General features: G+C 52.8%; 1 protein-coding gene across 4 annotated transcripts in view; it reads right to left on the bottom strand.

Moving 5' to 3' along the window:
- HM13 (histocompatibility minor 13) overlaps positions 1 to 24,142 on the bottom strand; it is a 62,609-nt gene extending 38,467 nt beyond the window's left edge. For 2 of the 4 annotated variants that reach the window (XM_037043802.1, XM_037043801.1), the window contains exons 1-7: positions 23,838 to 24,142; positions 15,679 to 15,777; positions 10,452 to 10,534; positions 4,830 to 4,918; positions 3,110 to 3,195; positions 2,880 to 3,005; positions 2,121 to 2,178 (exon numbers count right to left, since the gene is read on the bottom strand). In XM_037043802.1, the coding sequence (XP_036899697.1) occupies positions 2,121 to 2,178; positions 2,880 to 3,005; positions 3,110 to 3,195; positions 4,830 to 4,918; positions 10,452 to 10,534; positions 15,679 to 15,777; positions 23,838 to 24,020 (724 nt within the window). In that variant the 5' untranslated portion in view covers positions 24,021 to 24,142. The remainder of the gene's footprint in view (positions 1 to 2,120; positions 2,179 to 2,879; positions 3,006 to 3,109; positions 3,196 to 4,829; positions 4,919 to 10,451; positions 10,535 to 15,678; positions 15,778 to 23,837) is intronic. The other 2 variants (XR_005066099.1, XM_037043803.1) reach the window with 2 other exon arrangements.
- Positions 24,143 to 26,767: the final 2,625 nt, after the last annotated feature.

Below are 26,767 nucleotides of genomic sequence, written 5' to 3'. Positions count from 1 at the left end.
ACAGTCAGGACAACCTGGCCCCTGAATTCCTCACCTCCCTTGCTGTTTGGGGTGGTCATGTGACCCAGCTCAGCCAATGGTGGTAGGCAGAGGCATGCTGGGGGTTGTGGGTAAGCTGGAGCTTCCCCAATAAGCATATAGCTGCCCTTCCTTGCTGATTTCTTCCTGCTTTGAATGCACAGTCAGAGTGATTTACAGGTCTTCTCCTTCAATCCTCTCGGTTCTGGAACCATTCAATTCTCAGGGGCAGATACAGAAAATCAGGGTCCAGAGAGGAGAAGACTCTTTCTTAAGGTCTCACGGCTAACAACTGTCAAATCTGGGATTCAAGTCCAAGTCAAGTCCAGTGACTTCGGCACATGTGCGCTTCACCACTCTGCTATACCGCCTCCGAGCTCTACGCCTGGCAACAGAGGGCAGCCAGCCTTCTTCCCTAGCCAGAAAGCCAGATTCTAGCCACCAGAAACCAACTTCGACAGAGCCACTTCCCTGTACAGAGCCTTCCAGTGGCTCATCACTCCCTACCAAATAGTGTCCAAGACCCTGGAATGATGGCCTTGGCTGCCCCAATCTGGCCTCTTTCCTGCTGCTCCCTGAAATTCAGTCACATTCCCTCCCTGAGCCTCTGCTCCCAGGGCCCTCCACACAGTCTCTGCTTCCAGCCCCTACTGAAGCTGAGCTCACTCTGCCTTTCAAATGCCCACACTGCCCCTGCAAGCTTGGGAAATGTGTATTCACCCTTCACCACGACTCAGGGAAGCTTTCCCTGGTACCTGGGCTGGGTCCATCCACTGAAGTGCATGGGGAACGACTGTTGCCTAGGCTTGCCCAGCACCTGGTCTCTTGCTTTGGAGACCTGTCCTCCTGGCACCCTTGGATCTGGGTGGCGGCTAATTCAAACACTGGGCCTCGAGGCGCAGGGGAGGGAGAATAGTGATCCAGGTCCCTTTGTCCTGACACTCTATCTCCCCGACGTGAGTGCCTGGCTCATGGGCCAGGGCAGGCTCTATATGTTCATTTAAGCCAAAGCTGGGAGAACTTGTTTCCCTCAGGGGCACACTGCCTTTAGGAGCAGTGTGGCCACGAGCCCTGCCCAGCTCACAGAGAGGTCCCGCCTGCAGCAGGGCAGAACGAGACTGTGGGAAAGGCAGCCACTCACTGGCCCTCCAAGGCCGATTCACTCCGACTGCTGTGGGCCGCTGCCTCCCACGGAGCTCACTCGCTATTCATGCCTTCCTGCCAGGATCCTCCCCTTCGTCCTTCCTGCCATGCCTGTGTGGGACAGCTTCCAATTTGGGTCTCCTGGTCCCAGGAGGTCACTCTAGAATAGTTTAAGGCTTCAACTCTAAGCTAATCATGCTTTCCCCCACCACCCTTGCTGATGACTGTTTGGATTTGGGCCTGTGACCCAGTTCTGACCAGTGAAATATAAGGGAGGCTTGATGAGAGAGAGACGAAGTTCCCTCCTTCTACCTCAATGCTGGGAACTGTGGGACCATGAAGGGATGAGTTTAAGGGGCAGGAGGGCATGCTAAGGACCGTGGGGAGGGAGGAATGAAATTGCCTCGGCCCTTGGTGACTCCAGCGAGGGTCAATGACCCAACCCTGAGGCGCTTCACCAGTGGGCTTGCTATCATGTGCAATAGCAAAACTCCCACATTGTTTAAAGATGCTCGCCGCTGGATTTTCTATTATTTATAAATGATAGATACACTAAAACACATGACCAGGGCAGCATGAGACACATGGGGCAGATGGTGCCCAATAGCCAGGTGCTAAAGGGATCCAGTGAGCGCCCCCACCCCCCACCCCCGCCACAGGTGCATCAGCCGCCCTGGCTCCACACTCACTCCCATCCCAGCCCAGCCCCACAGCACACGGCTCTGTGGCTGAGTGGCTGGAGGCCAGGACTCGGGCAGAGGGTGGCTGGGTGTGAACACAGCCTGATGAATCACTGAGGACAAGGAAACCAGGCTGCAGACCCAGGAGAGCTTAGAGGAGGATGAGGTACATGGAGAGGAGCTAAGGGACAGGTAGCTCCACAAGCTACCTGGGGACCACAAGGGGAAGGGCCAGTGGGGTGGCGGCAGAGGGGCTCCCCTGTGGGGGTGGTCGCTTACATTTTATTGGTGCCTCAAAGGACCTGGCCACTGTCACCATCACATTGGTGCCGAACACCTAGAAGGAGAAGAGAAGAGTCTGGAAGGAGGTAGAAATGGGGTAGGACGGAAGGGCTGACCTCAGGCTCTTCAATGTCCTGCTGTCTGGGATCTGCAGGGAGACAGCAAGGAGCTGGGAGGGGTTCCAGAGCAGACGTGAAGTTGGGAATAGCTGGCCACTAACACTGGTCACTCGGACCCTTCACGGGGCTGCTGGTTCTGGGCAGCAAAGAGGGGCGACGCAAAGCAGTCAGAAAAGGGCCTCCGGTGGCCCGGGCCAGGCACCCTGTGTCTGTCCAGGCTCTGCCCTTTCCCCAGGATGCCCTTCCCTTATCATCCACTTGAAGTGGGGAGATGCTGCCTGAGGCTGGAGAAAGGCTGACCACGGTCCCACAGCAATGCCTCTCGGCGTGAACGTGGCAGGCCCCTTAGCCCAGGGCTGTGCAGCCAGAGTGTGCAGACCACAGCAGCCTGTCCTCACAGCTCAGTGCCCGCGCCAGCCCATTACTAAGCATTAACCATCCCTGCCAGGGCCACGGTGAGAAAGAGATGAGGGTGGCTGATGGCACTGGGCACGGGGTGGGCTCTTGGCCAGTGGGGGACCTGCTTTCTCTTGCGTTTTGTGGATGAGGCCCACTGGGCCCACGGGGGACCTTCTCTGGGGCCCTGCCTTCCAGGTGACCACTGTCCGGCCTGAGAAGGGGGAGGGCAGAGACTCACCCAGAAAACATCGTAGATGAAGAGGCCGCCCAGCAGGATGCAGCCGGTGCTGACGTTGTTCAGGTGCAGGAGCTCTACCCCGTTAAGGGAGAAGGCCAGGCCGAAGAGGTTGTTGGCGATCCAGTGCTGGGGAAGGGGGGGAATGAGACCAGTCCGTGTGCCCCCTCACCCTGCCCCACCCAGTCCCCCGCCACTCCCTGTGAGCCTCATCCCAGGCCCGGGCTACTTACCTTCCTCAACAGGTACCAGACGCCAACGATGCTGCTCAGGCCCAGGCACACCAGGTCCTTGGTGTCAAACTCATAATTGATGATGTCTGGGCAGAGAGGCCGGGTAAGTCCACTCCCCGGGGCGGGGCTGCCCCTCCCACCTGTCAGCCCCTGGACGGAGGAGGGCATGGCTGTGGGCACTGTCAGAGGCTCATAGGCGGGGGGTGCTCATGGGAGCCACCCCCAGCCCCTCCACTTTCCTAGGGGTAACGGACGCTCAGAGAGAACACAGGCCTATTGCTATGGTGTGTGGGGTCAGTGGGAGGGGCTGGAAGCACAGGGGCTGCACCTGCAGGTGGGGGACCCTGGGGGAGGCAGTTCTCTTTCTGAGCTTCAGTTTCCTTATCTGTAAAATGAGGATCACGTCCCCTCCCCAACAGGCTGCTGTGGGGAGCGAGGGAGACGGCCCCTATGAAGTGTCCAGCACGGTGCCCAGTACACAGTGGGCGCTCAATCAGTGCCAGCAGCCACCGAGCCCAGGTCTTTAGCAAAGTCCCATTTTTTTAGGAACCTTTCTATTTTGCCACCAAAGGGATCAAGAAGGCTGCAGGCAGCCCCAAATCACTAGCAGGGGAGGAAAGTTAAGAGATGGGGCCTGGAGAAAAAGCAGAAGGGAGTCGCTGAGTCAGCTCCCGTGGGAGCGATGTGGCAGAGACCAGTCTCTGTCACTTCCTAGTTTCCTGCTCAGGAAGCCCAGAGAGAGGTGGGCCTTGCCCAGGGCCACAGAGCACGGCCATTCCATTCAGATTCCAGAGGGCAGCAAACTGCTGGTCGGCCCCATTTCTGTCCTCTCCTCTGTGCTGACAGCACCCGGATGACTTCTAGCTGGACACGAGGCCAACCAGCTTATGGCCACATTTCCCAGCTTCCCCTGTTGCCAAATGGGACTGTGACACAGCTGCCTCTCCTGCCACGTGGTAGGGCTGTGGAGTGACGCTGTGCCACCCCAGTCCCAAGGGACACTGAGTGTGGCAGAGTAGGACAGGTGGAGCCTGGGGCCCTGAAGACTCTGGCACAAGCTTAGCCTTAAAAAAAAAATCAACAATCATTTCTTGGGCACAGATGCACTAGAGATGCGAAAAATGATCACACAAAACCGCCGCTCTTTAGGGGCCAGACAGAACGCGCGAGGCTCCAGGAAGAGAGTGCAACGGTCACAGGCCCAGACGTTTATGTGGAAACACCTTCCATTGCGGGGCGCCACCGACAGCCTGCTCCTGCACACAGACCCACGTCCTAACTGCTCTCCGAAGCCCAAGCTTTCCCCAATGCTCTGTACTCTGCACTTGGGTGGGGAAGTGATCACACTAAAAATACCCTCGTTACGTGATAAAAATAGCCAGGACAGCCAGCTTCTACGGAGTGTTTACTACGGCCAGGCAGCGTGCTGAATGCTTTCTATTCATCACCTTCTTGTGTCCTAACAACGTGCCCACAGGGGAGGTAACAGATCATTATTTTTATTTTACAGATTGATAAAAAAAGCCCCAACAAAAACACCCAAGGCTCAGAGAGGTAAAGGCACTCACCCGGAGTCCCCTGTGCAGGTGGTGAACCCGGGCGGGGTGACCCCAGAACCCACCTTCTCCATTACTAGCTCTACATTGGAACCCCAAGGTCAGAGGGACAAAGAGGGGTGGGGGGGAGACACCCCAGGCAGGGGAAGGCGGGCAGCACTGACCTTCCTTGTTCTCCCCGGTGCCCTGCGTGAAGAGCAGCTGGTACTGCCGACTTGGGAAGCTGGCTGGAAAAAGCTTATTCATGAAGGGGCTGGAAGAAAAGACAGAGCGGATCAGCACACGGAGCACCCACGAAGCCCCCCGTCCCCAGCTGTGATCTCCAGCAAGCACCCTCACAGCTGTCCCGGTGGCAGGTGTCACTGTACCCATTTGACACATTAGGAAACAGGCCCTCAGGAGGTAAGTGACTGTCCAGGGTCACACAGGGAGCCAGCATCTAAGCTGAGATGTGAGCCTCGGGCCCTGGGCTCTAGTGCTTCCATAATGCCTCTTGGTCATCACCCAAGGAATACACACAGGCAGACTTTCACGTAAAACAGTTTCTAGGAGAGCAGTGGATTCCAGAGTCTGGTCTGGTTCATGCACTATCTATATAAGAGTCCCTCCCTCAAGAATGCACATTCCTGGCCTCCCTTCCAGACCCACTAAGTCAGAGGACTTGATGGTCACCCTACTCCCCTGACTTGGGAGGCCTGAGATTTTCACAAGGTTGTTGGACTTGATTGGCCAGGTGAATCACAGCCCCTAGGGCAGAAATACCCTCATTAACTCCAGGATGGGCTTGGCCTCTTCTCTCATTACCCAGCATACTCTGCTTCCTGGCCAGGCAGGGAACAGACTTTCTTTTCTGGATCACCTATAGGACAAGATGAGCGTATCAGGCCTCTTGGCCCAACGTGGTCCTGGGGGTGGCAGAACGTGGAATGGCAACAGGCGTGGGTGGCCCAACCCTGAAGCCTAACCTGCCACGCAGCAGCTGTGTGGCCTTGCAGGAGTCCCTTTAGTGGCCTGTCTGCATATGGGGATGCTACCACCTGTGTCAGGTACTGCTGGAAAAAGAGAGGAGAGGGCAGGGGAGAAGCTAGCCCCGCACTGGACCCACGGCAGGGACGTAGGAACTGTGAGCTCCCCTCATCCCTGGAGCTCATCCAGAGCCTCGGCCTGAAAGCATCTGGCAAGGCCCGACAAACTGACGTGACTAATGGGGCGGGTAAATCCAGAGCGGCATTTCCGATGACAGGTGAAGGGAGGCAGGCCAGGCAGTAACCAAGGGCACAGGATAAAGGCAGGAAAAAGGGAGCCCTCAGTCTAAGACCCCGGGGCTTGGAGAAAGAAGATGTGGAGTTAGGAAGAATCTCTGGCCTCAGTCTCCCCACTTTTCAAACAGCCAATCCCTCCAGGTCTGCAAGGCTGTGGCGTGATGAGACATGGCAGGGCCTGAGGACGGAATTGGGCGTGGGCTTCCACAGCCGGCTCTGAGCTGGTGGGAGGCGGGAGCTGGGATGAGGGAGGCTGGAAGCTACTTTCAGTTCAGGTTGCTGAACCACTTCTGGGCAAGTCTGAAGCCAGAGTGTATGTGCAGAGGCGGAAAGAAGGCCTAAGGAACTAAGCCCTTCATTCTGGTCATCGAGCTTAAGCTCGATGCTTGGCTTCTCAACCAGTAGAATGCAGCAATTCAGAACATGGACTCTGGAGGCAGACTCCTGGGTTCAAATCCCAGTCTGTCACTTACTAGCTGTGTGACCTTGGGAAAGTTACTTAACTGCTCTGTGCAACGATTTCTTCATTTGGAACACTATAATATCTTCCTCATAGTCTTATAAAGAAAATTAAATAAATGCTTGGCACTCTCTACGCTTTATTGCAGTTTCAACTTCAAGTACGAAGCCTCTACACTGGTATCTTTGTCATCCCCAAGAAAAGAGGGGCTGCTGGATAACACAGGGTGTGAGTCAGGCAACCTGGCTGGTACGAGTCTGAACTGGAGGTCAGGGGTCCTGTCTTACCACTGTCACTTGGCCCATGCCAAGCCTGGTGTGGGAGGCTGCTGGCAAACGCCTGATCGAACACCTCTGAGTGCAGACTGTTCTTGGCCCTCAGTGGCTCACATCAAAGTGAAAGGTCACTGCTTCCTGCTGAGAAACCACATCCTGCTGCGCTCTCCCATGGGCATGGAAGGCACGGCTCAGTGACACTGGTGACATGGCCTCCTCTTCCCAGAGTGGCAAATTTTGGCTTTCAGGGCCTGTTTTTCCCTCTAAAGCAGGGGTCCCCCACCTCCGGGCCACAGACCAGTACCAGTCCAGGCCCGTTAGGAACCGGGCCGCACAGCAGGAGGTGAACTTGGATGTAATGCACTTGAATCATCCCGAAACCACCCCCTCACCCTCTGGTCTACAGAACAACTGTCTTCCTGAAATCAGTCCCTGGTACCAACAAGGTTGGGGACCAGTGCTCTGAAGGTCAGCTGGGTATGAGCTCACAGGTGACAAAAATAAGCTGAGGTTTGCTGGCAGGAAGGACTTTGGCATGGGCTCAAGTCCCGGTGATTGTGCAAGGTAAAGGCAGGCGGTAGCTGCAGGCAGCCTGTCGCTCCTGCCTTCCCCAAACCCCAGCCTGCGGTTTCTTTCCAAAGAGGCCTGCAGTGGGCGAGGAAATGGTGGCGGAGGTGGAAGGAACCCTACAGGCCTCGGGGCTCAGGTCTTTCAGCCTTCCAGCAGGCGCTCCCTGGCCAGTGCCCTGGAGATCTCAGGCCCCTGGGAGAGGGTGGCTGGGCGATTCCCTCTTTAAGCTCTCTCTTCCCCTTCACTTTTGCCACAACTGGAAAGAATACTGGCCACAGAATCAGACAGATCTGGACTCAGAACATGCCGGCTGCGAACCCTGCTGGTCTCTGGGTCTCGGTGTCTGCATCAAACCTTCAGACCTTCTCGGGGCCTGAGGAAGGTCTGGCTCTAAATCAACCCAGCAGAATTCCCTCGCTGTAGACTTTCTTTGAGAAAGTCTTTTACACAACTTGATTTGATTGATGAATAAAGGTAAATTTAATCCTTGGACGAACTTTTTAAAAAGCGTGATCAAATTAGGCCCTCTTCCTTTTTTTAAACTAAATTATATTCAGCCAGTTCTTTTCCATGTAAGTTTCACAATAACGATTCCCTCCACCTCAGTTTCCAGTCCATTTCACATTTTTCAGAGGACCGCTCCAACCCTGGATGGCGAACACCTTTTCTTGCCTGTGACTATCCATTATTTTTGTAAGGTCTAATCTTCCCAGGTCAAAATCTGTGCTCTAAATGTCAGCAAGAAAATGATTCTTCTGATAATTTTTAGCCACTCACAAACATCACCATGTGCAGTTTTAACTGCTGTTGCTTTTACTTTTTCGATAATTTCTATCAGTACAAATTATGAATTTGTTAAAAGGCAGACGAACAACTGTTTCTTAGCTAATTCCCAACAAATTTGGGATTATGTTCCTCAGCTATTGTACGAAAGAAAAAAAATGTCTTCGGTGTCAAAACGATACAGGTTCAAAATAGTCTGCTTGGGCAGCGGGATGGAGCTCCCTTGCACGGTCACTAGGATAAAAGTGAAACCACCTGCCCTGGCTGGTGTGGCTCAGTGGACTGAGTGTGGGCTGAGAGAGAATCAAAGGGTCGCTGGTTCGATTCCCAGTCAGGGCACATTCCTAGGTCCCCAGTGGGGGCCACGTGAGAGGCAACCACACATTGATGTTTCTCTCCCTCTCTCTCCCTTCCCCTCTCTCTAAAAATAAATAAATAAAATCTTTTTTAAAAAAGTGAAATCACCTGTGCCCCAGCACATGGCCCACCAAACTACCAGGTGACAGTGGCTTTCAAAATATACTGGTTCTTTCCCTCTGTGAGGGAGGCTGGGCTATGGGGAGGGGGAGGGGTCTCAAGCCCCTTAAAGATTCCGGGGTGGAGTATGTGAGCAATGCAGTGAGGGCTGGGGTGGGGGAAGACCCTACTCAGGATGGAGAAGGGTGGGTTCCCGTGTCTGGCAGTGACCTCCCGGACAACACACCATCCTGGGTCCATCAGGAAGGGAGAGGTCTGTCTCTGAGGCGGTGTGACTGGGTCTGTCGCTGCCTTACTAGGGCCAAATCAGAGGTACCTTTGACTTTGTAGGGTGGGAAGCTGGACTAGAACTCTACCAAGTGGCTAGACTGAAGGCAGGTGTAGCTGAACCACACTGAACTCAGTCAAAAGACAACTGGAGTCCCACCCGTGGCCTCAGGCCAGCAACTCACTCACAGCACGCTCGGCACTGTGCTAGGGTCTGCAGCAGGCCTGGGTCTGGCCCACGCCCCAACCAGGGGCGCCTGCAGGGGCTCCCCCTTGTAAGTGGAAAAGCTGGTGCGCAGAGACTGCGCGGCTCACACAGTACCGAGCCAGCCTCGCCAGCCTCGCCAGCCTCGCTTCCAAGGCCACCCGCCTCTCGAGAGCTCATGCTCCTAACGCACTGCCTGCCAGAGTGCCTAGGGGGATGGGGCCAACTCACCTTGGCTTTCAGTGCCTCCCTGAGCAGATCCCGTTCTTCCTCTCTAGATTTCTCTCTGACTGCTACGGGAAGATTCTGACCGACCCTCAACACGCGCAGCCCTCCAGCTCCTGGCCTTTCTCTCCTCGCCTCTTCCAGGTTTCCTACCCTTCCAAGCTGAGTTTAAGTTGCATCCCTTTGTTTTGGGAGCTTCCCCTGGGCTGCTGGCCATGTCAGGGTTGTCCCACCAGCTGTCCTCACCTGAGACGGCAGTACTTCAAGGGGCCAGATGGAAGCCAATGAGGTCACTTTTGTAGTTCGGCTTGGGGCACAACTCCCATGTGGTGAGTGGGCTAGGGACACTAAATATTTACCATGCACAGAGAACTGGAGTGTCCGAAATGCCACCAGCAGTCCTGCCTAAGGATCACGGGTCTGGGTCCTTCATGCCCACTGAACTGACACAAGACGTGGCAACCTGCCCAGGCGACAGTGGAAAAAAGGATGGGCCCTGGGGCCACAGAGGCCTGCCTTTGAATCTTAGCTTTGCTGCTTATTGATAGGCTGTGTGATTTTAGCAAATTTGTCAACCTCTGAGCTTCAGTTTCCAAAGTGTAACACAGGAGTAAAAGCAGAAGCTAACCTAGTAAGATCACCTGGCAGGTTAACACAATGGTAATAACGAGAGTTAGCGGTTACTGAGCGTATTCAGTACCAGACACTGATCAATGCTTTCCACAAGACCCATGAGGAAAGGTGCCAGCATTTTCCTCCACATTCAGACGAGGAAATTGAGGCCAGAGGAATTAAGTAACTTTCCCAAAGTCATGGGCTATTAAATGGCAGAGTCTGGAGTCATCAGGCAGCCAAATTCCAAGGCCTGTGCTCCTAACTTCTCACGGCACCACCCCCCTCTCGTGAACTAAGACCACATGTGGGCGCCTGGCACAGTGCCTGGTGCAGTGGGGGCTGCGGCGCCAGGCGGGGGCACTGGTGCTGCTCTGCTCAGTCCTGTGACAGGCATGACACTGACGTTACTGTGTACAAACATCACTTCCCCAACCACCAGGGACACTCTCCTTGTCCCCTGTAAGGAAACTGTGGCCCAGAGAGGTTACAGTTCTTGTCCCAGGTCACCTGCGGTGTCAGATTCCCTGGGGTTTTACAGCCAGGATTCAAACCTGGCTCTGACTGACGCCAAAGGTCATGTTCTCATCCAGGACCCTGTACTGGTTCCTGAAAAAGCTGCTTCAAAGGCTGCAGAGATGCCTTCTGACCTGATGGTGTGGGACAGGGCCAGGATCCCCAGCACGAAGAAATACATGGACAGCAAGAGGTTGATGTACTCCTGGGAGAATATCTGAGGCAGAAATACAAAGAGAAACAGAAAGTCAGGGTGGCTGGTGGCTGTGAGGAAACCAGAGTCCTCACTCTTCCTCTTTTGGAAGTTGGTCGCACCCCTCTGGAGTTGGGGCACAGTGTCAGGAAGAATCTCTGATAGCACAGATGCCTCCTAGTTTCTGTAGCTATAAGGAAAAAAGAGAGGACCACCAGATGCACCCCCCGAAGGAGTCGGTGGGTTTGCCCTCGGTGGCCCGGTCCCTGGAGACGGTAATTCTGTGGTTCTGTCCAGAGTCCTGCCTGGGGATCGTGGGGGAGGGGGCCTGGACTGCAGAGTCCCAAGACAGCTGTCTGGACCTAAGAATGAGCTCTTCACAGTGTCCTGCTCCAAGGCCCCGAGCACGCTGGTGACAAGTCATCTGCACCCTGCCCCACTCTCCACACCCTGCTCTTCTGGACAGCTCCTCCCAGTTGGAAGTTATGACACAGCCAGCCCTGACAGCCGCTCCTTGGTCTTACAGTGTGTTGCCAGGTGAAACTGAGAAACGCTCTCTCTCACATGCTCCAGAACCAGCTGTCACCTGCGGGTAGTTCTAGGCTTTGGGAAGGCTCTGCCGTGTTCAATGTACCATCTTCTGACTTTGCTATACGAGGGCTTCTAACTGGGAGGCAATCAGGTGCTGCTGGCTGGGCCACAGGGACACTGCGTACTCCCACACAGGGCTGTTCTGGAGTCTGTTTAAATCTGCCCAACTGATCACGTTGCTCCTCTGCTCAAAGCCTCTCAGGCGCCGCCCTCTGCTCTCACAGCTCATGGCCTCCATCCTCAGCTGGCCTCTCAGGCCCTCACCGTGACCACTGCGGGCCTCCTCGGCTGTAGCTCCCACTGTGCTGTGCTCGCTCTACATGCTGCCTCACGCTCTTCATTCAGGCCAACCCTACTCACCATTCTGCTGCTCTCGGCTCGTATTTAATGCCTACCACCTACTACGTGAAAGGCATCGTGCTAACCGTGGGGGATTCAGCAAGGAATAGGCAGAAAAGGCCCTGCCTTCATGGAGTTCATGTGCCAGTGGGGGAAAGGGAATCTCCCAAGAAATAAATATGCAATTTATTGTCAGGTGGTGAGAGAGTCAAGAAGAAAAGCAAGCAGGGCAAGTGGAGAGAGAAGCAGGGAGAGCTGCTATTCAGATGGGTGGCCAGGGAGAGCCCCCCAACAGCACCACACTTTATTTAGGACAGAACCCTTACCAAAGGGCGCAGCTGTGAGGGTGTGTGGGGTAAGAGCATTTGCGGCAGAGGGAAGGATAAGTGCAAGGGTCCTGAGGGGGTACATGCTTATGTGTGCAGGGATAGTCGGGGCCTGAGTCTGGAGTGAGAGCGCAAGGGGAGGGCATCAGGAGATGAGGCTGGGGAGGGGGAGGGAGACAGACTCTGCAGTGCCGTGGGAAGGCTTCAGATTCATCTGGGGGACAGAGGCTGGGATTGAGGGGCTACGATGCGATGGCAGGAGGGTCTGTCTGCTGCTGTGTGGGAGCCAGGCTGCAGGGTAAGAGTGAAAGCAGAGGTCGGGGGAGCCAGGCACTGGGTATCCAGCGGAGGGAGGATGGCCCTGGGCTGGAGGGAGGGAAGCGACAGCAGCGGTGGGACCCCAGACCTGTCTGGACCTGGAGATGCGGGGTATGCCATGGGGTTGCCTGTGAGGCTGGGAAGGAGCAGGGGGCAGGGTGGCTCCTGGGGTGTTTGGCTGAGCTGTGAGGTGGACGGAGGCACTGCTGTCTAATACAGGGGGCGGGGTACTGGGCAGGACCAGGGGTTCACCCCAGGATGGTTCTTCTGTTCTTTTCTGGTGCTACAGATTTTGCCTTCACAGCACTTCCCAGGACTGTACCTTGCCATTTACCTATGTGATTATCTAATGAGGGGCTGTCTCTACCATTTAATACAAACTCCTTGAGGGTAGGAATGGGTGGGCTGTTTTTCTCTCTGGTGTCCCCAGCACCCAGCACAGGGTCTGGTGTGTGGCAGGCACTCAATAAATGTTTATGGGAAGAGTGAACGAAGGGATGAGCAAATCAACTGCCAACAGAGAAAAAGACCTACGAACACAGACTGTGCACTGTGTTTTACTTATGATGATGCGGGGTGCCTCTCGCACAGTGCTTTGCAAATGTGGGCCCTTGGGAAACTGCTCTCCTGCCCCCCTTTTGAGTGTCTGGTTGGCCTGCTGGTGTGTCCAAGTCTTGCTTTCTTTGTGCCTCGGCCGCTAGAAAGTTTAATTTTTATGAGCTGCCTCGAAGCACTCGGTTTTAGAGGAGAAGGGAGAAAGTGAACCTTGTGACTTTAAGACATGTTACAAACTCCAGCGCTGCACTCAGAAAGAGAGGAGGACAGGGGCTGTGGGACGGCCGCTGCCAGGCAGGCCACCCGACCAGCCGTCGGCCTGGAGCTCAATAGGAGTCTGGTGGCTGCGTCGTCCAGGCACCTGCCTTTCAGCAATGCCAACACGGCCATTCTGCGGACATGGGGAAGAGGTATGCTATGTCCTCTGGCTCAAGGCAGGCTGGGTCTTACCTGCCAGGAGAGGACGAAGGCTGAGCAACAGGTCTCCAGTGCCTTCAATAAAAATGTGCAGACCTTCTGTTGCCAGAAATTCCTTTCTGGGGAATCCAGCCTAAGGAAGGAATCCTAAACCCTAAAAATGTTAGAAGATCTTGAGGCAAGGGCCTGCATGTGTATTCCTGGCAATTAGCACAGCAAAGACTTGAGAAATATCTGCTAAAAGCCAAGTCAGAGGCAACGGGCTAAATCACGCACAGTCACAGAGCAATCTCAAAAATACAGGGGAAAGAAAAAGGAAACAGAGGAGATAGACTGCCCAATTCTAGTTATGGAAACTGGACTCTCATTCAATACACACAGGTGCACCAACACCATGCACTTTATAAGGAGACATGTCTACGGACACAAATCAAACCACGGGGGCAGGTGCCTCTGGCACGGAGGGAAGTGGAGGTGAAAGATGGAGGTGGGTGCAGGGGCAGAGGGGAGAAAAAGCGGGACGGGGGGCCCGGCATGGACGAATGATGGTGTGCTTAAGAACATTTGGTAAAGTCAACTCTTCCCCTGAGGTCCAGGGATAAACATAAAAAACAACCAACGAATATCTAATGTTACTCGATGTACTCTTATTTATGGATAAGAGTGAAAAATCAGCATGATTTTTTTCTGTGTAAAGTGAGGGGGATGACGGAAGTCAACCACGGCTTCTCTGCTTCGGGGCAGAGACCGAACCCATTAAAAAGAGTGGTTCTGACCCGACAATGAAGGAGCGATGCGATGGGAACGGGCACTAGCAATTACGTCTCTGACTCCTGTGCAGACTGGTAAGGATGAAGATTTGGGATGCTGCCCGGCGCGGGCGGGAACCCAGGGAAGCCAGCACACCTGTGGCTGCTGGAGGGGTGTCAGCTGTAGGAGCCCTCCGGGGGGACACGGCACTGTGTGCCCGAACTCCAGATGGAGATGCCACCTGATGCTGCAGACACACTTGTAAATATGTGCGCGAAGACGGCCCTGGCAGCACGGAACCCCCCTCGGGGCACATCCGTGCAACAGAACTACAAGCAGCTGTGAAAAAGACGGGTAGGTTTAACTGTCCTGATACAAAAAGACCTTTGTGGTAAGAGCTGTGTGTCTGACAGATGCATTTACTTTTAAATTTTAACGTAACTATAGCTCTATAAGTAAAAATTCACAAGAAACTATACTGAGGACAGGATTATGGCTCATTTGCACCTTTCCTTAGATTGAAAAAACTTTTTTAACCATGTACATAATATTTTTGAAATGTAAAATACAGGTTGTCCTTGAGGAATTTTATTTGATCAGGAAAAAAGTGCTTGTGATGTACTATCAAAAAAACAGACACAACAATACAGTTAAAATGCTTATTATAATTATGCTAAAAGTATGCTTATTAGAAGCCCGAAAGAAGACAGGCCAAAATGTCATAAGGATTACCTTTGTGTATTTTTCCCTCTTTTTCTTTTAAGTTTTCTGTGTATGTCATTTTTATAATTACAAAATGAGACATGTTAGCCCCGGCTGGTGTACCTCAGTGGACTAAGTGCAGGTCTGTGAACCAAAGGGTTGCAGGTTCGATTCCCAGTCTGGGCACAGGCCTGGGTTGAGGGCCAGGTCCCTAATAGGGGGCACGTGAGAGGCAACCACATGTTGATGGTTCCCTCCCTCGCTTTCTCCTTCCCTTCCCCTCTCTAAAAATAAATAAATAAAACCTTAAAATAAAATAAAATAAGATGTTATATTTAAAAAGGTTTAAGGAGAGTTTGCAGTAACATGAGGAAATGTTGATGAGGTTATCAATGGGAAGCGGAAAAAGAGCAGCGACCACGCTGACCACACCACGTGCTCACAGCTAGGGCAAAACCACACACGGGGAGGAGTGGAAGGACACGCCTCCAAAAGGAGTCTGTGGCTGCCTCTGGGAGAGGGGTTTCGGATGATTGCTGTTATTCCCTTTTTACTTTTCTGTGTTTTCCAGGTTCTCAACACTGAGCCTGTGTAACTTTTATTGGGAAAATAAACCTTGATAAATTAAAAAAAAAGCAATTAGTATGGCACAGGTATGTCTGAGACACGAGTGGCCCCCATCCCTACATGAAGAGCACCATGAGACCAAACGGGCGTCATGAAAACAAAATGCAAAGCTCCACCCTGGCTGGTGTAGCTCAGTGGATTGAGCGCAGGCCTGGGAACCAAACAACCACGGTTCGATTCCCAGTCAGGGCACATGCCTGGGTTGCAGGCCAGTTCCCAGCAGGGGACACACAAGAGGCAACCATACATTGATACTTCTCTCCCTCTCTCTTTCCCTTCTCCTCTAAAGATAAATAAATAAAATATTTTAAAAAACCAACACAATATGCAAAGCTCCACGCCACAGAGAAGACCAGAGGGTGGAGGCACACTGGGTGGAGACACAGCGGCAGTGGTCTCTGGGTAGTAGGTCCAGGGATGAACTGTTATGATTTCTTCCCTGCTCTTTGTTTGCTATAAATGAACATGCATATCTCCTGTGATGGGAAAGACAAAAGAAAAAGGTGCTGAGACCCAGTGATACAACAGGCGGCAAAGACTTACTTTGAAAAAGAGGTAGAGCCCCAAGAGTGTGCAGCTGGCGATGATGGGGAAGCGGGCGGCGTCGCGGCTGGTGATCGTCTCCGGCACGTCCGAGGCGTTCTGGAGGGGAGAGGAAAGGTGCCTGCTGAGCAGGGGTTGATTCTGGCTTCTGAGGGCTGGACACTGGTGAGAATTTGACAGCCCTATAGCTCCACCCCCTCTGACCCCAGTTCCAGGGGGTGCCTCAGGGGGTCCCACGTTTTGGTAACTCAGTGCTGTTCCCTCTGCCAAGGGTGCTGCCCGACCATCCGCTCTGGGGCAAGACGCTTGATCCTACTTTTCTGCAACCGAGGATATTCGACCCCAACAGGGAACGCCCGGGGAGGACCCCAAGCATGCGTGGCACAGCTGGGGAGGAGAGCCACGGTGGAGAGGGCCGTCACAGTTGGGGTGTGCAGTAACCAAAAGAAACAAAAACAAAACCCCCTGAAAACTGGGAACAACAGAGTTGTCTGAGAACTCTTCCCAATTTTCTTATGGATTAGCTATGAGGTATATATGATTAATCTTTTATATCCAGTAGGCAGTAAATACTGAGGGGAAATAAACCAACGACATACAAAACTGGCAATGGCTGAACCCATACAGGAGAAGGCACCAACAGTGAGAAGCAAGTCCTGACCATGCTTCACACTTAAAGAAACTTGGGAAAACCGAATCTGGTAAGAGTGAAAGCCACACCTAAATTTACGATGGTAGGTGCCATGGTTGGCAAGAATGTGGTCTGGGTAAGGAGCCGACAGAGGATATTTACATGAAAAAGAACCGAATGCAATCAAAATGATTTCAGTATTATAAACATGGAAAAAATGGAAATGGACTAATAATGCAACACAGGAATTAAACACGGGAACTCTTTACAGAATTCATAGCAACAGACTTGTGAGTGGAAACCCACCGGTAGTGGTGCCTTGAAAACCCAGAGCAGGAAGCTTCCAGGACCGGGGCGCTCCCCCTGCCCTCTGCCAGGCAACGCCCTCCATCCTCAAGCACACGGTAAGCATCACCACCACGAAGCTTTTCCAGATGCCCCCACCGGGATAAGCGTACTTCACAATGGCAATTCTCACTGCATTTTATGTCTGATCCTACTTCATAATACAGCTAATGAAAGCCCTAGCAACACCAGGTTAGACTTCTGTTCAAGCCAAAGAGCAGTTCTCGCCACAAGAGCCACAACTCATCCTAGTGCCGGAGATTCCACCATCACGTCCATCCTGTGAATCAGCATCCCCGAGATAAGGGATCATATTCAGCTGCAGAGTCCATTAATATTTTGGCTCACAGCTGCCTCTTAAAAACCAACAGGACAACACAAGCTATGGGGGAAGCTGCCTGGAGAGGTCGATTTTGGCTGGGGGAGGCCCTTACGCACCGCGGTGGAAGGCTGCCGAAGGGGAAGGAGACGGGGGCATAGCGCAGGAAGCCCATAGAGTGGTCACTAGGAGACACAGAGGTGGGGAACTGGGATGCCTGCATGGCGTCTGACTACACAAACTGGTCCAGCCTTTCGGGGAGGACAATGTGGCAGGTGTGTCAAGCCGTAACCTGCACGTGCTCCAGATACAGAGAGATTCACGGAACAGGAAGTGCAAGTGGCTTCTAATCACAGGAGAGACGTCCATCCTCACTCTATACAAGAAAGCTCAAATCATAGTACACTGAGATCCCACTTTTCATCACGGAACAGCCAAAACCCATGTCTGACAATGCACTGAGCTGGTGAGGCAGTGGGGCACAGGTGCTGACCCACTTCCCGTCAGCAGGGCACTTTGGTCCGGCCATGGACAGCATGCTGGCAGGAGCTGTCAGAATCACAAACGCACATACCCTCTGACCAAGCAACTCCACTCCCGGGAATCTTTCCTACAGATGTAATTCACACTCATGAAAATGATGCACATAAAGCACAGCCAAGGTATTCGCTGTTCTCCTAACTGCTTGCTGGGTGGCTGAGACAAACCATCTACTCATCTGTCAAACAGATGACAAGCTCTAGTTTTGCTTACACCTGAAAGGGCCAAGGGGCTTAAACCAAAAGAGATTTGGGATGTCGAAGAGCCGGCAAGCTGTGCAGTGTGGTGACCTCCGAGGGGCTGTGACTATCACGGAGGCAGGCCCTCTCCATCACGGCCTCCATGAGGCCTGGGCACATGGAGGAGCTCCCCTCCGGAGCTTCCAGAGGCGGCTCCGTGGGAGTCAGTCTCGGGCAGCCTCGCTGGGAGGTGGCGGAGGGGTGGGCAGGCACCACTGACACAGAGGCCTGGCTGTCGTCCTTCCCTCTCCTCTTCCAGCCCTTGGTTTCTGCTTTTGGCAAGAGTGTGCTGGAGGGCTTGGGCAGGTTCCTCACCCGGCGTGTGCACCTCCACAAATTCTGTTCCCTGTGTGACAGCAGTGTGAGCACCAAAAACAAACAAAAATGCACCCCCTTGCCCCCAACAAGTTCCTGTCCTGGAAGAGTTCACAGGCAGGCAGGCAGGCCAAGACCTTGAGAGCAAACAGAACATCACAAAACACTGTGACACATGACAAATAAGACACGTCTACTGCTGTGGTACACGGTACAGGTGCCAAAGGGCTGGGAGAGGGCTCTGATGTCAGAAAGCCTGCTGTCTCCCCTGCGGTAGGGCCTGGGGGCAATTCTCTCTCAGGACCTCAATTTCCTCCACTGCAATATGAGTTGTCAGGAGTCTATGATTTCTGCACTGGAAGCATTTAGTGCTGTGCTTTGAACTGATCATTGAAGCTGTATAAACAGGCTGTATTATTATTATTACATACATGGAAATCATGAGAGAGCAAACAGGACATACTCCAGCACGGAAGTAGGGGAGTGCAGAGGTGGCTGGGGCAGATGCCACCTCAGCAAGACCTGGGAGGCCAAGCACACAGCTGTGACAGTATACGGGGGACCCCGGCTGCACCTGCTGATCAATGCTAGGGCTCATGGCCACATACTCCTTTCGCTCCAGCCCAGTATCCTGGGCGGAAGAGGCTTAATATTATTTGATGACAAACCGAGGCTGAACAGACGCCAGCACACGAAGGAATCGGTTCTCCTCCGTGGGCGCCTGTTATGAACACCCCATGCTGGGATGCTGAGTCAGAGCGGGAGACCTGATGTCCGCCCGATAGCACGGTAATGAGGCTGACATTTATTGCGAGCTTCCTAGGGGCCAAGCACTGTTCTAGGCACTTTACATGATTTCATTCTCACAAACCCCCTACGAAGCAGGTACTCTTAGTAGCTCCATTTTATAGTTCTGAGCAAATGGAGGCCCAGAGAGGTACAGTGACTTGCTTTAAGGTCACACAGCAGGCAAGTGGCAATGCCAGGATTCACACTGAGGCCGTCTGGTCCCAGAGACCAACCTCTGGGCCATTATCCCCTAGACTTCCTCTGCCTTCCCTATCTGGAGATTTCTGCTAGACAGTTGTGACAAGATGCTCAGGGAGCCTGAGACCTTTCTGAGGGACAGACTCCTGACAACAGAACAGTTAATATTCATAGTTACAAAAAGACTAAATGTTGTTAGGATTCTCTCCTAATTCAATTTGGGTTTTTTAAAAAAACCAGATGCTCCTATGCTAATGCAATAGCTCAGACACACGGAATGTAATTACAGAGTAGTGGGGGGGAAGCTGTCACATACAGCAGAAATAAATTCAGCTTCCAGTGACACTCTGGATGCTGTTTCCAGGGCGGAAGCAAAAGCAGTGAGGAAGACAGAAGCCAGGCTTCAAGCCACTGGTTCAGCGTGAGCTCGGGGAGCACTGCTTCCAGGCCATGGCCCAGAAACGCTCTGGGTTTGTGGACTATTCTCTGACTCTGTCTCTCCAGCTGCAGATCCCGGGGTCTCCTCTCCTTACCACAGCGTTCGCTCGTTCACCCTGCGGAAGTGCCGCTGCCTAAGCATTCTCTGTGCGGATCCCACATGCCAGTCCTCCGCCCACCCCCACCTCACCAGCCCTTTTTCTTTCTCCCTTCTGCCAGGAGTGCCTTCTGAAGCTTAGAACTGACTGTATCACATACCTGCTCAAAAACCTCTGGAGAATGAACTACTAAGCAGCTACTACACGGGAATTGAGGTCACTGCTGGTAGGAGTGTAAACTGATACAACCCCTATGGTGGATAATTTGGTGAAGTTAAAACACTCACATTGCCTTTGACCCAGTAAATCAATTTCAAGGAATTTATCCTATGAATACACAGGCAAGTGTGAAATAACTGTACGAGATTAATCTCAGCATGGCTCACTGAACAGCAAAACGTGGCTCCACCTGAATGCCCAGCAGAGGACTCTAAGTCAGGGCTCTCCTGCGTGAGCTCACATCAGAACCCCCAGGAAGACGGGTGAAAACAGACTGCCGGGCCTGCCTGAGTCTCTCACTCAGATTTTGCATTTCTCACAAGTTCCCACCAGATGCTGACACCGCCGGCCCAGGTGCCACACTTTGGGGACACAGTGGGGACACTGAACAGCTATCAGAGGAGAACACGACCACTCCATAAGTACCAACATATTTATCGCCAACATACACTTGATGAAGAAAAGAAAGGTGCAAAAAAGAAGTGTATATATAACAAAATCTAACAGCTATGTAGCACAAATGGGGAAAAGCCTGGTTATTTATTTGGAAAGGCCCAGAATCTCTTGAATGGTTATTCAAGAAACAGATAAGGGGGGTCTGCCTCTGGGGAGACCTGGGCAGCTGGGGTGGGAGGGAGACTCCCTGCGCACCCCTCCGATCTTCCAGAATTCCACACCGTGGGCGCGCACCACCCACCCTTCGGCCAGAAAACAGTGAGGCAGACCCTCGCGTGCTGATACAGGGGAGCAACCAAGACATCGTTAAAGGAAAAAAAAATCAAACTGTAGAGCAGTCTGCCCTATAATGCCTCATTTTTATAAAAATAAACTTACATACGATTACACACACAAGCGCATACATATGTTTGTATAAACAGAAACAGTTCTGGAAGCTTACACACCAAACTGTTAACTGGGTTATTTCCAAGGGGTGGTACTGAGGGGGCTTTTTCTTTATGCTTCTGCCCTGCTTGGTATTTTCCAAGGACGGGTACAAAGTAATTTTATAATTACGAAGATGAACTGTCGTGTGGCCTTCAGGATTCAGTACCTCGGAAAGCCCTAAGCATCTTCTTGTTGCTGTATCCAAGCCCCCGACCTGGGCTCACATCACACTGCTCCCAGCCTCCCTGAACGCACCTTGTGGTCCCAGGCCCCGCCCCCTCTTCCTGTTCTGCCTGCTGAACTCTCCCCCATCCATACAAAGACAACTGCTGCCAACTCTAGGAGGCACATCAGCATCCAGTTTGGGCAGCCAGTCACACATCTGTTTCTCCCTGGTGACTGAACTCTGTAAGGGCAGGGCTCCGCCTTCTTTGTCCCAGCAGCCCAGTCTCATTGGCTGAGGGCTGTGCAGCTACCGGGGCACCTGGGATCAGGCCCTTTCTGGGAACACGAGTCTGATGGGATCAGGCACCCTCTAAGATTCCTCCTCCCACGATACTTTTCCCTAACACATCCCTGGATACTCCGCTTTCTTCTCCCCGTGATTTCACAATTCTCCCTGCCCACTGAGGACAAGTTGGCCCCAAGGAGAATTCTGTCCTCACATGCCCTTTCAACAGGCTCTGGAGTTTACCACTGGCGGGAAATCCAAACTCTCGGGACCCCGTACTGACTTTTCCCTCTCCTTGCCAGCTGACCAGGGAAGCACAACTCAGGGCAGAAAAAGGAAGTCATCTGGCCTGTCCTCTCCCTAGGCCGCTATGTCACTTAGGGGCACCTGTGCATCAAGAAGAGTGCCCCAGACTAGGACTAGTGACACCTGGTTCTGTTCCTAACTGGCAGAGTGATTCAGAGAAGTCATTTATTTGACCCTCAGTTTCTTACTCTTTACAATGGGGATAATAAAGTTGGCTCTGCCTGTCACACTTGGTTGCTGGGAGAATCCAGGGCGAAGGCTTTGTAAATTTTATTCTCTCTTAGCGGTGGGAGGCTACTAAGGATCAGGCCCTTTGCAACTTCCTGTAGTTTTCCAACCCCTGCAGACCCGAAAGAGATGCTGGGGGTGGGGCAGGGGAGGTCGGGAGGTATTTAGATCTAAATAGTGGATCTAAAGCTCTCTTCTGTCTAGACCCTCTGCTCCAGCAAAATCTTCTGCACTGCCTCACACTGCTGCTTACCTGGTTTCCTCACTCCTGGAATGTCTTCCACATCCAGGCGCAAGCCCCGCTTCAGCACAAAACCGCCCTGCCCTGCCCTAGGTGTGCTCGCTCAGCCTTTCTCTCTAAACCCTGAGCCCTGCCTGTATTACAATCATAGATCCTGTGGTCCCTCCCTCATCCAGACACCTAAACTCCCTGGTGACAGAGCTCTGACCCACTCATCTCTGCAGCATCCTCACAGCGGAGACAATAGTGGAGGTTCAGGACACTTCCCTGCCTGGAAGGTGTTTTCGGAAGAGATTAGTGATCCACTCACAGAAGGTGCCAAGAATCACTCCGTTTGGGGAGCGCCTCAGAGAAACTGCCTGGCTTGCACATGCTGCCCCTCACCTCCTCTGTTCCGGTCTGCCTCAGAATTTCTCCCTGCACCAAGTGTCTGCCTAAAAGGTACGGTAGGGAGGCTGAAGGCCACTTGAGTTCTGCTTAGAAGAGGCAGAAAGGAACGGTAAATGGGGCCACCTAAGCCCTTCCTGACTACTCCTTTCCGCATCTGACTACAGAGAGAGCCAGCTGTTCAGCTGATTTTGGGGAAGGAAGGTGGCAGGCCTCAGTCACTGGTCAGGTTGGGAAATGTTTTGAGAATGTGGGTTTAAGCAGTTTCAAAAGTGGCAGCTGCGTTGTGGGCCAGCCCTCTTTGGGTAGCACAGCTTCCGTTTGAGTTCAGCTTCAGGTTTGGGTGGGGAGGAGTAGCAGGGAGCTACAGATCAGGAGGTTGTGGAGGAGGGGATTGGGTGGCAGCAAGTGAGAAGCCATTGGCTTAATACAGGGAAGAAGGATTGGGGGGAGGAAGTGGAGAGGTGGAAGGTGCTGGAGTTCTCTTTGGTGTCCAAGGGGACAGATGTTGAGGAGGGCCGGGATGGGGCCTAGCCCGGTCTTCACCTGAGAGGCCAAAACAGCTCAGTTAATGGCTGGAAGGGCCAATTTGGGGGAGACTGTCTTGGGGGCATGGGAAGAAAGGCAACTTTGAAGTAGGTTCACAGCCTGTGGTGGGAACAGGGTTAGAGATTAGAACAGGGTCTGGACTCAGGAGTAGAACAGGTAGGACAAAGTTGACTGCCTGTCAGGTAGAGAAAACCAGCCAAATAAGGGGTCTTTGCCTGGTTAAAAAGGGAGGCACCAAGGTGCCAGGTACTGAGGGGCTAGTTGATTCAAACTGGTCCCTGGCAGTGAGGTGAAAAACCGGAGGCCATATTCCTGGGCTAATTTTTTTTTTTAATGCAGGGGGAAGGGCCTGATCTGGGGATTCTGGGAGAACACACTACAAGCCATAGATTCCAGTTAGACAGGTGTCAGAGTCTAGGGACAGGCCTGGATGCCAGAATCTGCCCTGGGATGGGGTGAGGCAGGGTTCCTAACGGAGGGAAGACACAAGATTGTACCATTCAGAAGTTCTAAGAGTACCCCATCGGTTACAGACTGGTGTTAAACCACAGCCTAGGATGGGGTGACTGTCTCAGATGAGATGCACAGCGAGAGCTGAGGGTGGGGCTGGTCTGGCTGGGTCCAGCTGGCTCAGAACAATTAGTGCGGGAATTACGGTGTAAGGGTCAGCTGACAGTATTCCCAGTATGATGTAGAGAGGGAGAGATGTGTCAGGGTCTGAGAAGGAGTAGTGACCGGGCCATATTCGAGGAAGATGTCAGTCGCTGGTTCGCGAGTCTGTACCCCAAATCCTGGACCCCTTAAGGCCAGCCGCGGGATGTAAGCCTGGGGTGGGGAAGCGGTGGTGATCGAGGCTGGGAGGGGTGAGTGCAGGGAAAGGAGGTGTCGGTTCCTCCTAGGGCGGCCGGGCGGGGGGCTAGTCCGTGTCGGTCGTTTGCTAGGAGGGAGATGGAAAGCACCCAGTTTTGCCGCTGACCCTACCTTGCCGCGGGCGCAGCGCACCGAGCGCAGGGCGCCGAAGAAGATGGGCAGCAGCGCCATGAGCAGGAGGCTGCCATAGGCCAGCGCGATTCCCTCCGGCGTGGAAGGCGGCCGCGTCGTGTTATTGGCTGGGCTGCCAGCCTCGGCACTGCCGTTATGCGGGTCGCTGAGGGCCGAGTCCATCACCACGCTGCGCTCAGAGTCCCAACTCCAGTTCCGGCCACTGCAACACAGTCACAGAAGGAAAGACAGCAGCTGCGGGGAAAGCCACGTTCCCCTAAAGAAACAGGAAGTGACGTGCCTGTCTCGCCGGCCCGAGCGGCGCACGCGTGCGCGTTCACGTCTCCCCGCCCGCACGCCCCCTAGCGGTGGCGGAGGGCTCCCGCGGCCGGTTGCTAAGCAACCTACTGGCAGAGGTCGGGAGAGATCCACCCACCACCACAGCAGTGGACATCCATCCGGAGGGAGTCTGAGGATCCCATTCTCAGTCCCAGTCGCTTCCTCCATCCTAAGCTGTCCCACAGATCGTCATCCTCATGACTAAGAATCTGTTTAGTCATGCATATTCATCCAATATTCTATCGTTCCTTCACTCCTTAAGTATTTGAGTATCCCATTACATGCCAGGCACTGCCCTAGGCTCTGAGGACAGCGAAGAGGAGCAATGCTGGCGAAAGTCCGTTCGTGCCCTCATTAGTGTGGCGGAATGGGAGGTGTTGGGAAGACAATAAATACAATGCACAAAAATAAGGTATAAAGTCTATAGGGTGCTAGTGTGTTGTTTTATGTCACATAGCATAAGCTGATGGACAGAAGTAATTTAGAGAGACCTCTCTGGGAACCTAGTGCACTTCGGTTTATGGCTTGGGCTAAGGTAGCTCCAGCCAATTCCACAAGATGAAGTTCAGGTGGCTGGCTCTGCAGAGGAGCAGCTCTGTGGGGCTCCCAGTGTATATGTGCCCAGGAGTGAGGACAGGGTGTGGGTAGGAGTGACCTGGGCTTGGGTGCAGGCCCATGTTATCTGGGGCTCCTGTTTATGTTACTGCTGCCCTAGTTAAGAGCTGGAGAACGTGTGTTAGACGAGCTAGAGAAAGTTGCACCTTGAAGGCACTTTGCCCTGAGAAACTTTGAGCCAAGGAGTGGAAAAGAAAGCATACTTTCCAGGAACCCAGAAAGTGAGCCAACCTGGAACCAGGAAGGAGAGGTCCATTCTTTTCCTGTGTCCTTCTAGTGGACCTTCCTGAAAAGGCTCAACATATGTCAGCTGGCAAGGAGAAATATTTACAAGGCTCAGCTCCATCATCACAGAGCTGGCAAATAGTGGGTTTAGATCTGAGAGGCAATAAAATGGCACAGATGGTGTAAACTCACATGGCTTGGTCCAAGCTTAGCAGGTGTTGAGGTGGGGCTGGAGCATGGGATTCATGGTAAGGGGAGACAAAGGCAAGAAGTCAGACTATATATGTTTGAGTAATATAGGTGTTTGCTTAGTATACTCCAGGCACTGTACTAATAACTATATGTGTGTTTTCTTTGATCCCATACTACTTGTATGGGATGACTGGTCCAATTTTACAGATGAGGAAACTAAGCCTCACAGAAGCAAACTAGCCAGTCCAGGGCATGTAGTTGGCACTGGGAGAGTGGAGACTTGAACTCAGGTCTGTAAGACTCCAAAGACCACTCTTTCCAACACTCCAGCCACACAGAAGGCTAAGGAGTTTGGACCAGGGTACCTTAGTTCTGGGAGGATGGTGTACACTTTCAGGCTCTGTTTCCCAACAAACTGGACATGACCTGAGTGAGTGGGTGAAGGCAGTGTGCCTGATGAATTCATCCATCAATAATTCAGGCTGTCGGATTTGCCCAGCAGCCAGCCCTGGTGGCTCTGAGCCTCCTCATCTGAGAGCAAAGACTTGGAAATCAGAGACTCCCCTGCTTCATGCTAGGCTGAGCACTTGGTTTAGTTTGGCCTGGGGCCGATCACGCCATCTCCCTTTACACTCCAGAGTGGGAGATTGTGCATCTGAACCAGAGAATTAAGGGGTTGACCCAAGTTCAGACAGCTCTTGTCGGGGCTTGGATTTCTGGTTTAGGGTCTGCCTGTCCTGATATTCTCCAGAGATAAGGATAGGGCAGACTGAGGGTAGGCACCTGAGGCTTTATCTGATAAAGTCTCCTGTAGGAGGCAACTTTTCCAGAGAGATCTGAGCTGAGGTCAGGAATGGAGGTTGCTTAGAGCCTGGGGTAGTTAAATGACCAAATATTCGTTCTAAAGAAATATGCAGCCCTGGCTGCTGTGGCTCACTGGATGGAGTGCCAGCCTGCAAACTGAAAGGTTATGGTTCGGTTCCCAGTCAGGGCACATGCCTGGGTTGTGGGCCAGGTCCCCAGTTGGGGGCATGTGAGAGGCAACCGATCGTTGTTTCTCTGTCCTTTCCCCTTCCTCTCTTTCTAAAAATAAATAAATATATAAATACAAATTTTAAAGAAACATGCAGTTTTTCCCCCACGTCTTTTCACTTAATATTGTATTCAGTCACTGTGAATAGATTTCCAATTTCCCCGTTTTTTTCATGTGTTCACACACACACACACACACACACACACTTGGCACACACTACTGCATGCTTAAATAGCTCTTCTTAAAAAAATTTTAAAAGATTTTATCTATTTATTTTCAGAGAGAGGGGAAGGGAGGGAGAAAGAGAGGGAGAGAAACATCGATGTGCGAGAGATACATCGATAGGTTGCCTCTCACGTGCCCCCAACCGAGAACCTGGACTGCAACCCAGGCATGTGCCCTGATTGAGAATCGAACCAGCGATCTTTCAGTTCACAGGCTGGCATTCAATCCACTGATCCACACCAGCCAGGGCTACATGTTTACATAGTTCTGAAAATAAGGAGCAAAGATCATCAGTGGATAA

The sequence above is a fragment of the Sturnira hondurensis genome, unplaced genomic scaffold (genome assembly GCF_014824575.4).
Source record: "Sturnira hondurensis isolate 20B ecotype Veracruz unplaced genomic scaffold, ASM1482457v3 Scaffold0004136, whole genome shotgun sequence".
In the NCBI taxonomy this organism is placed as follows: Eukaryota; Metazoa; Chordata; class Mammalia; order Chiroptera; family Phyllostomidae; genus Sturnira; species Sturnira hondurensis.
Note: the sequence above shows the minus strand (reverse complement) of the source record. Positions and strands in the feature narration are given on the sequence as shown.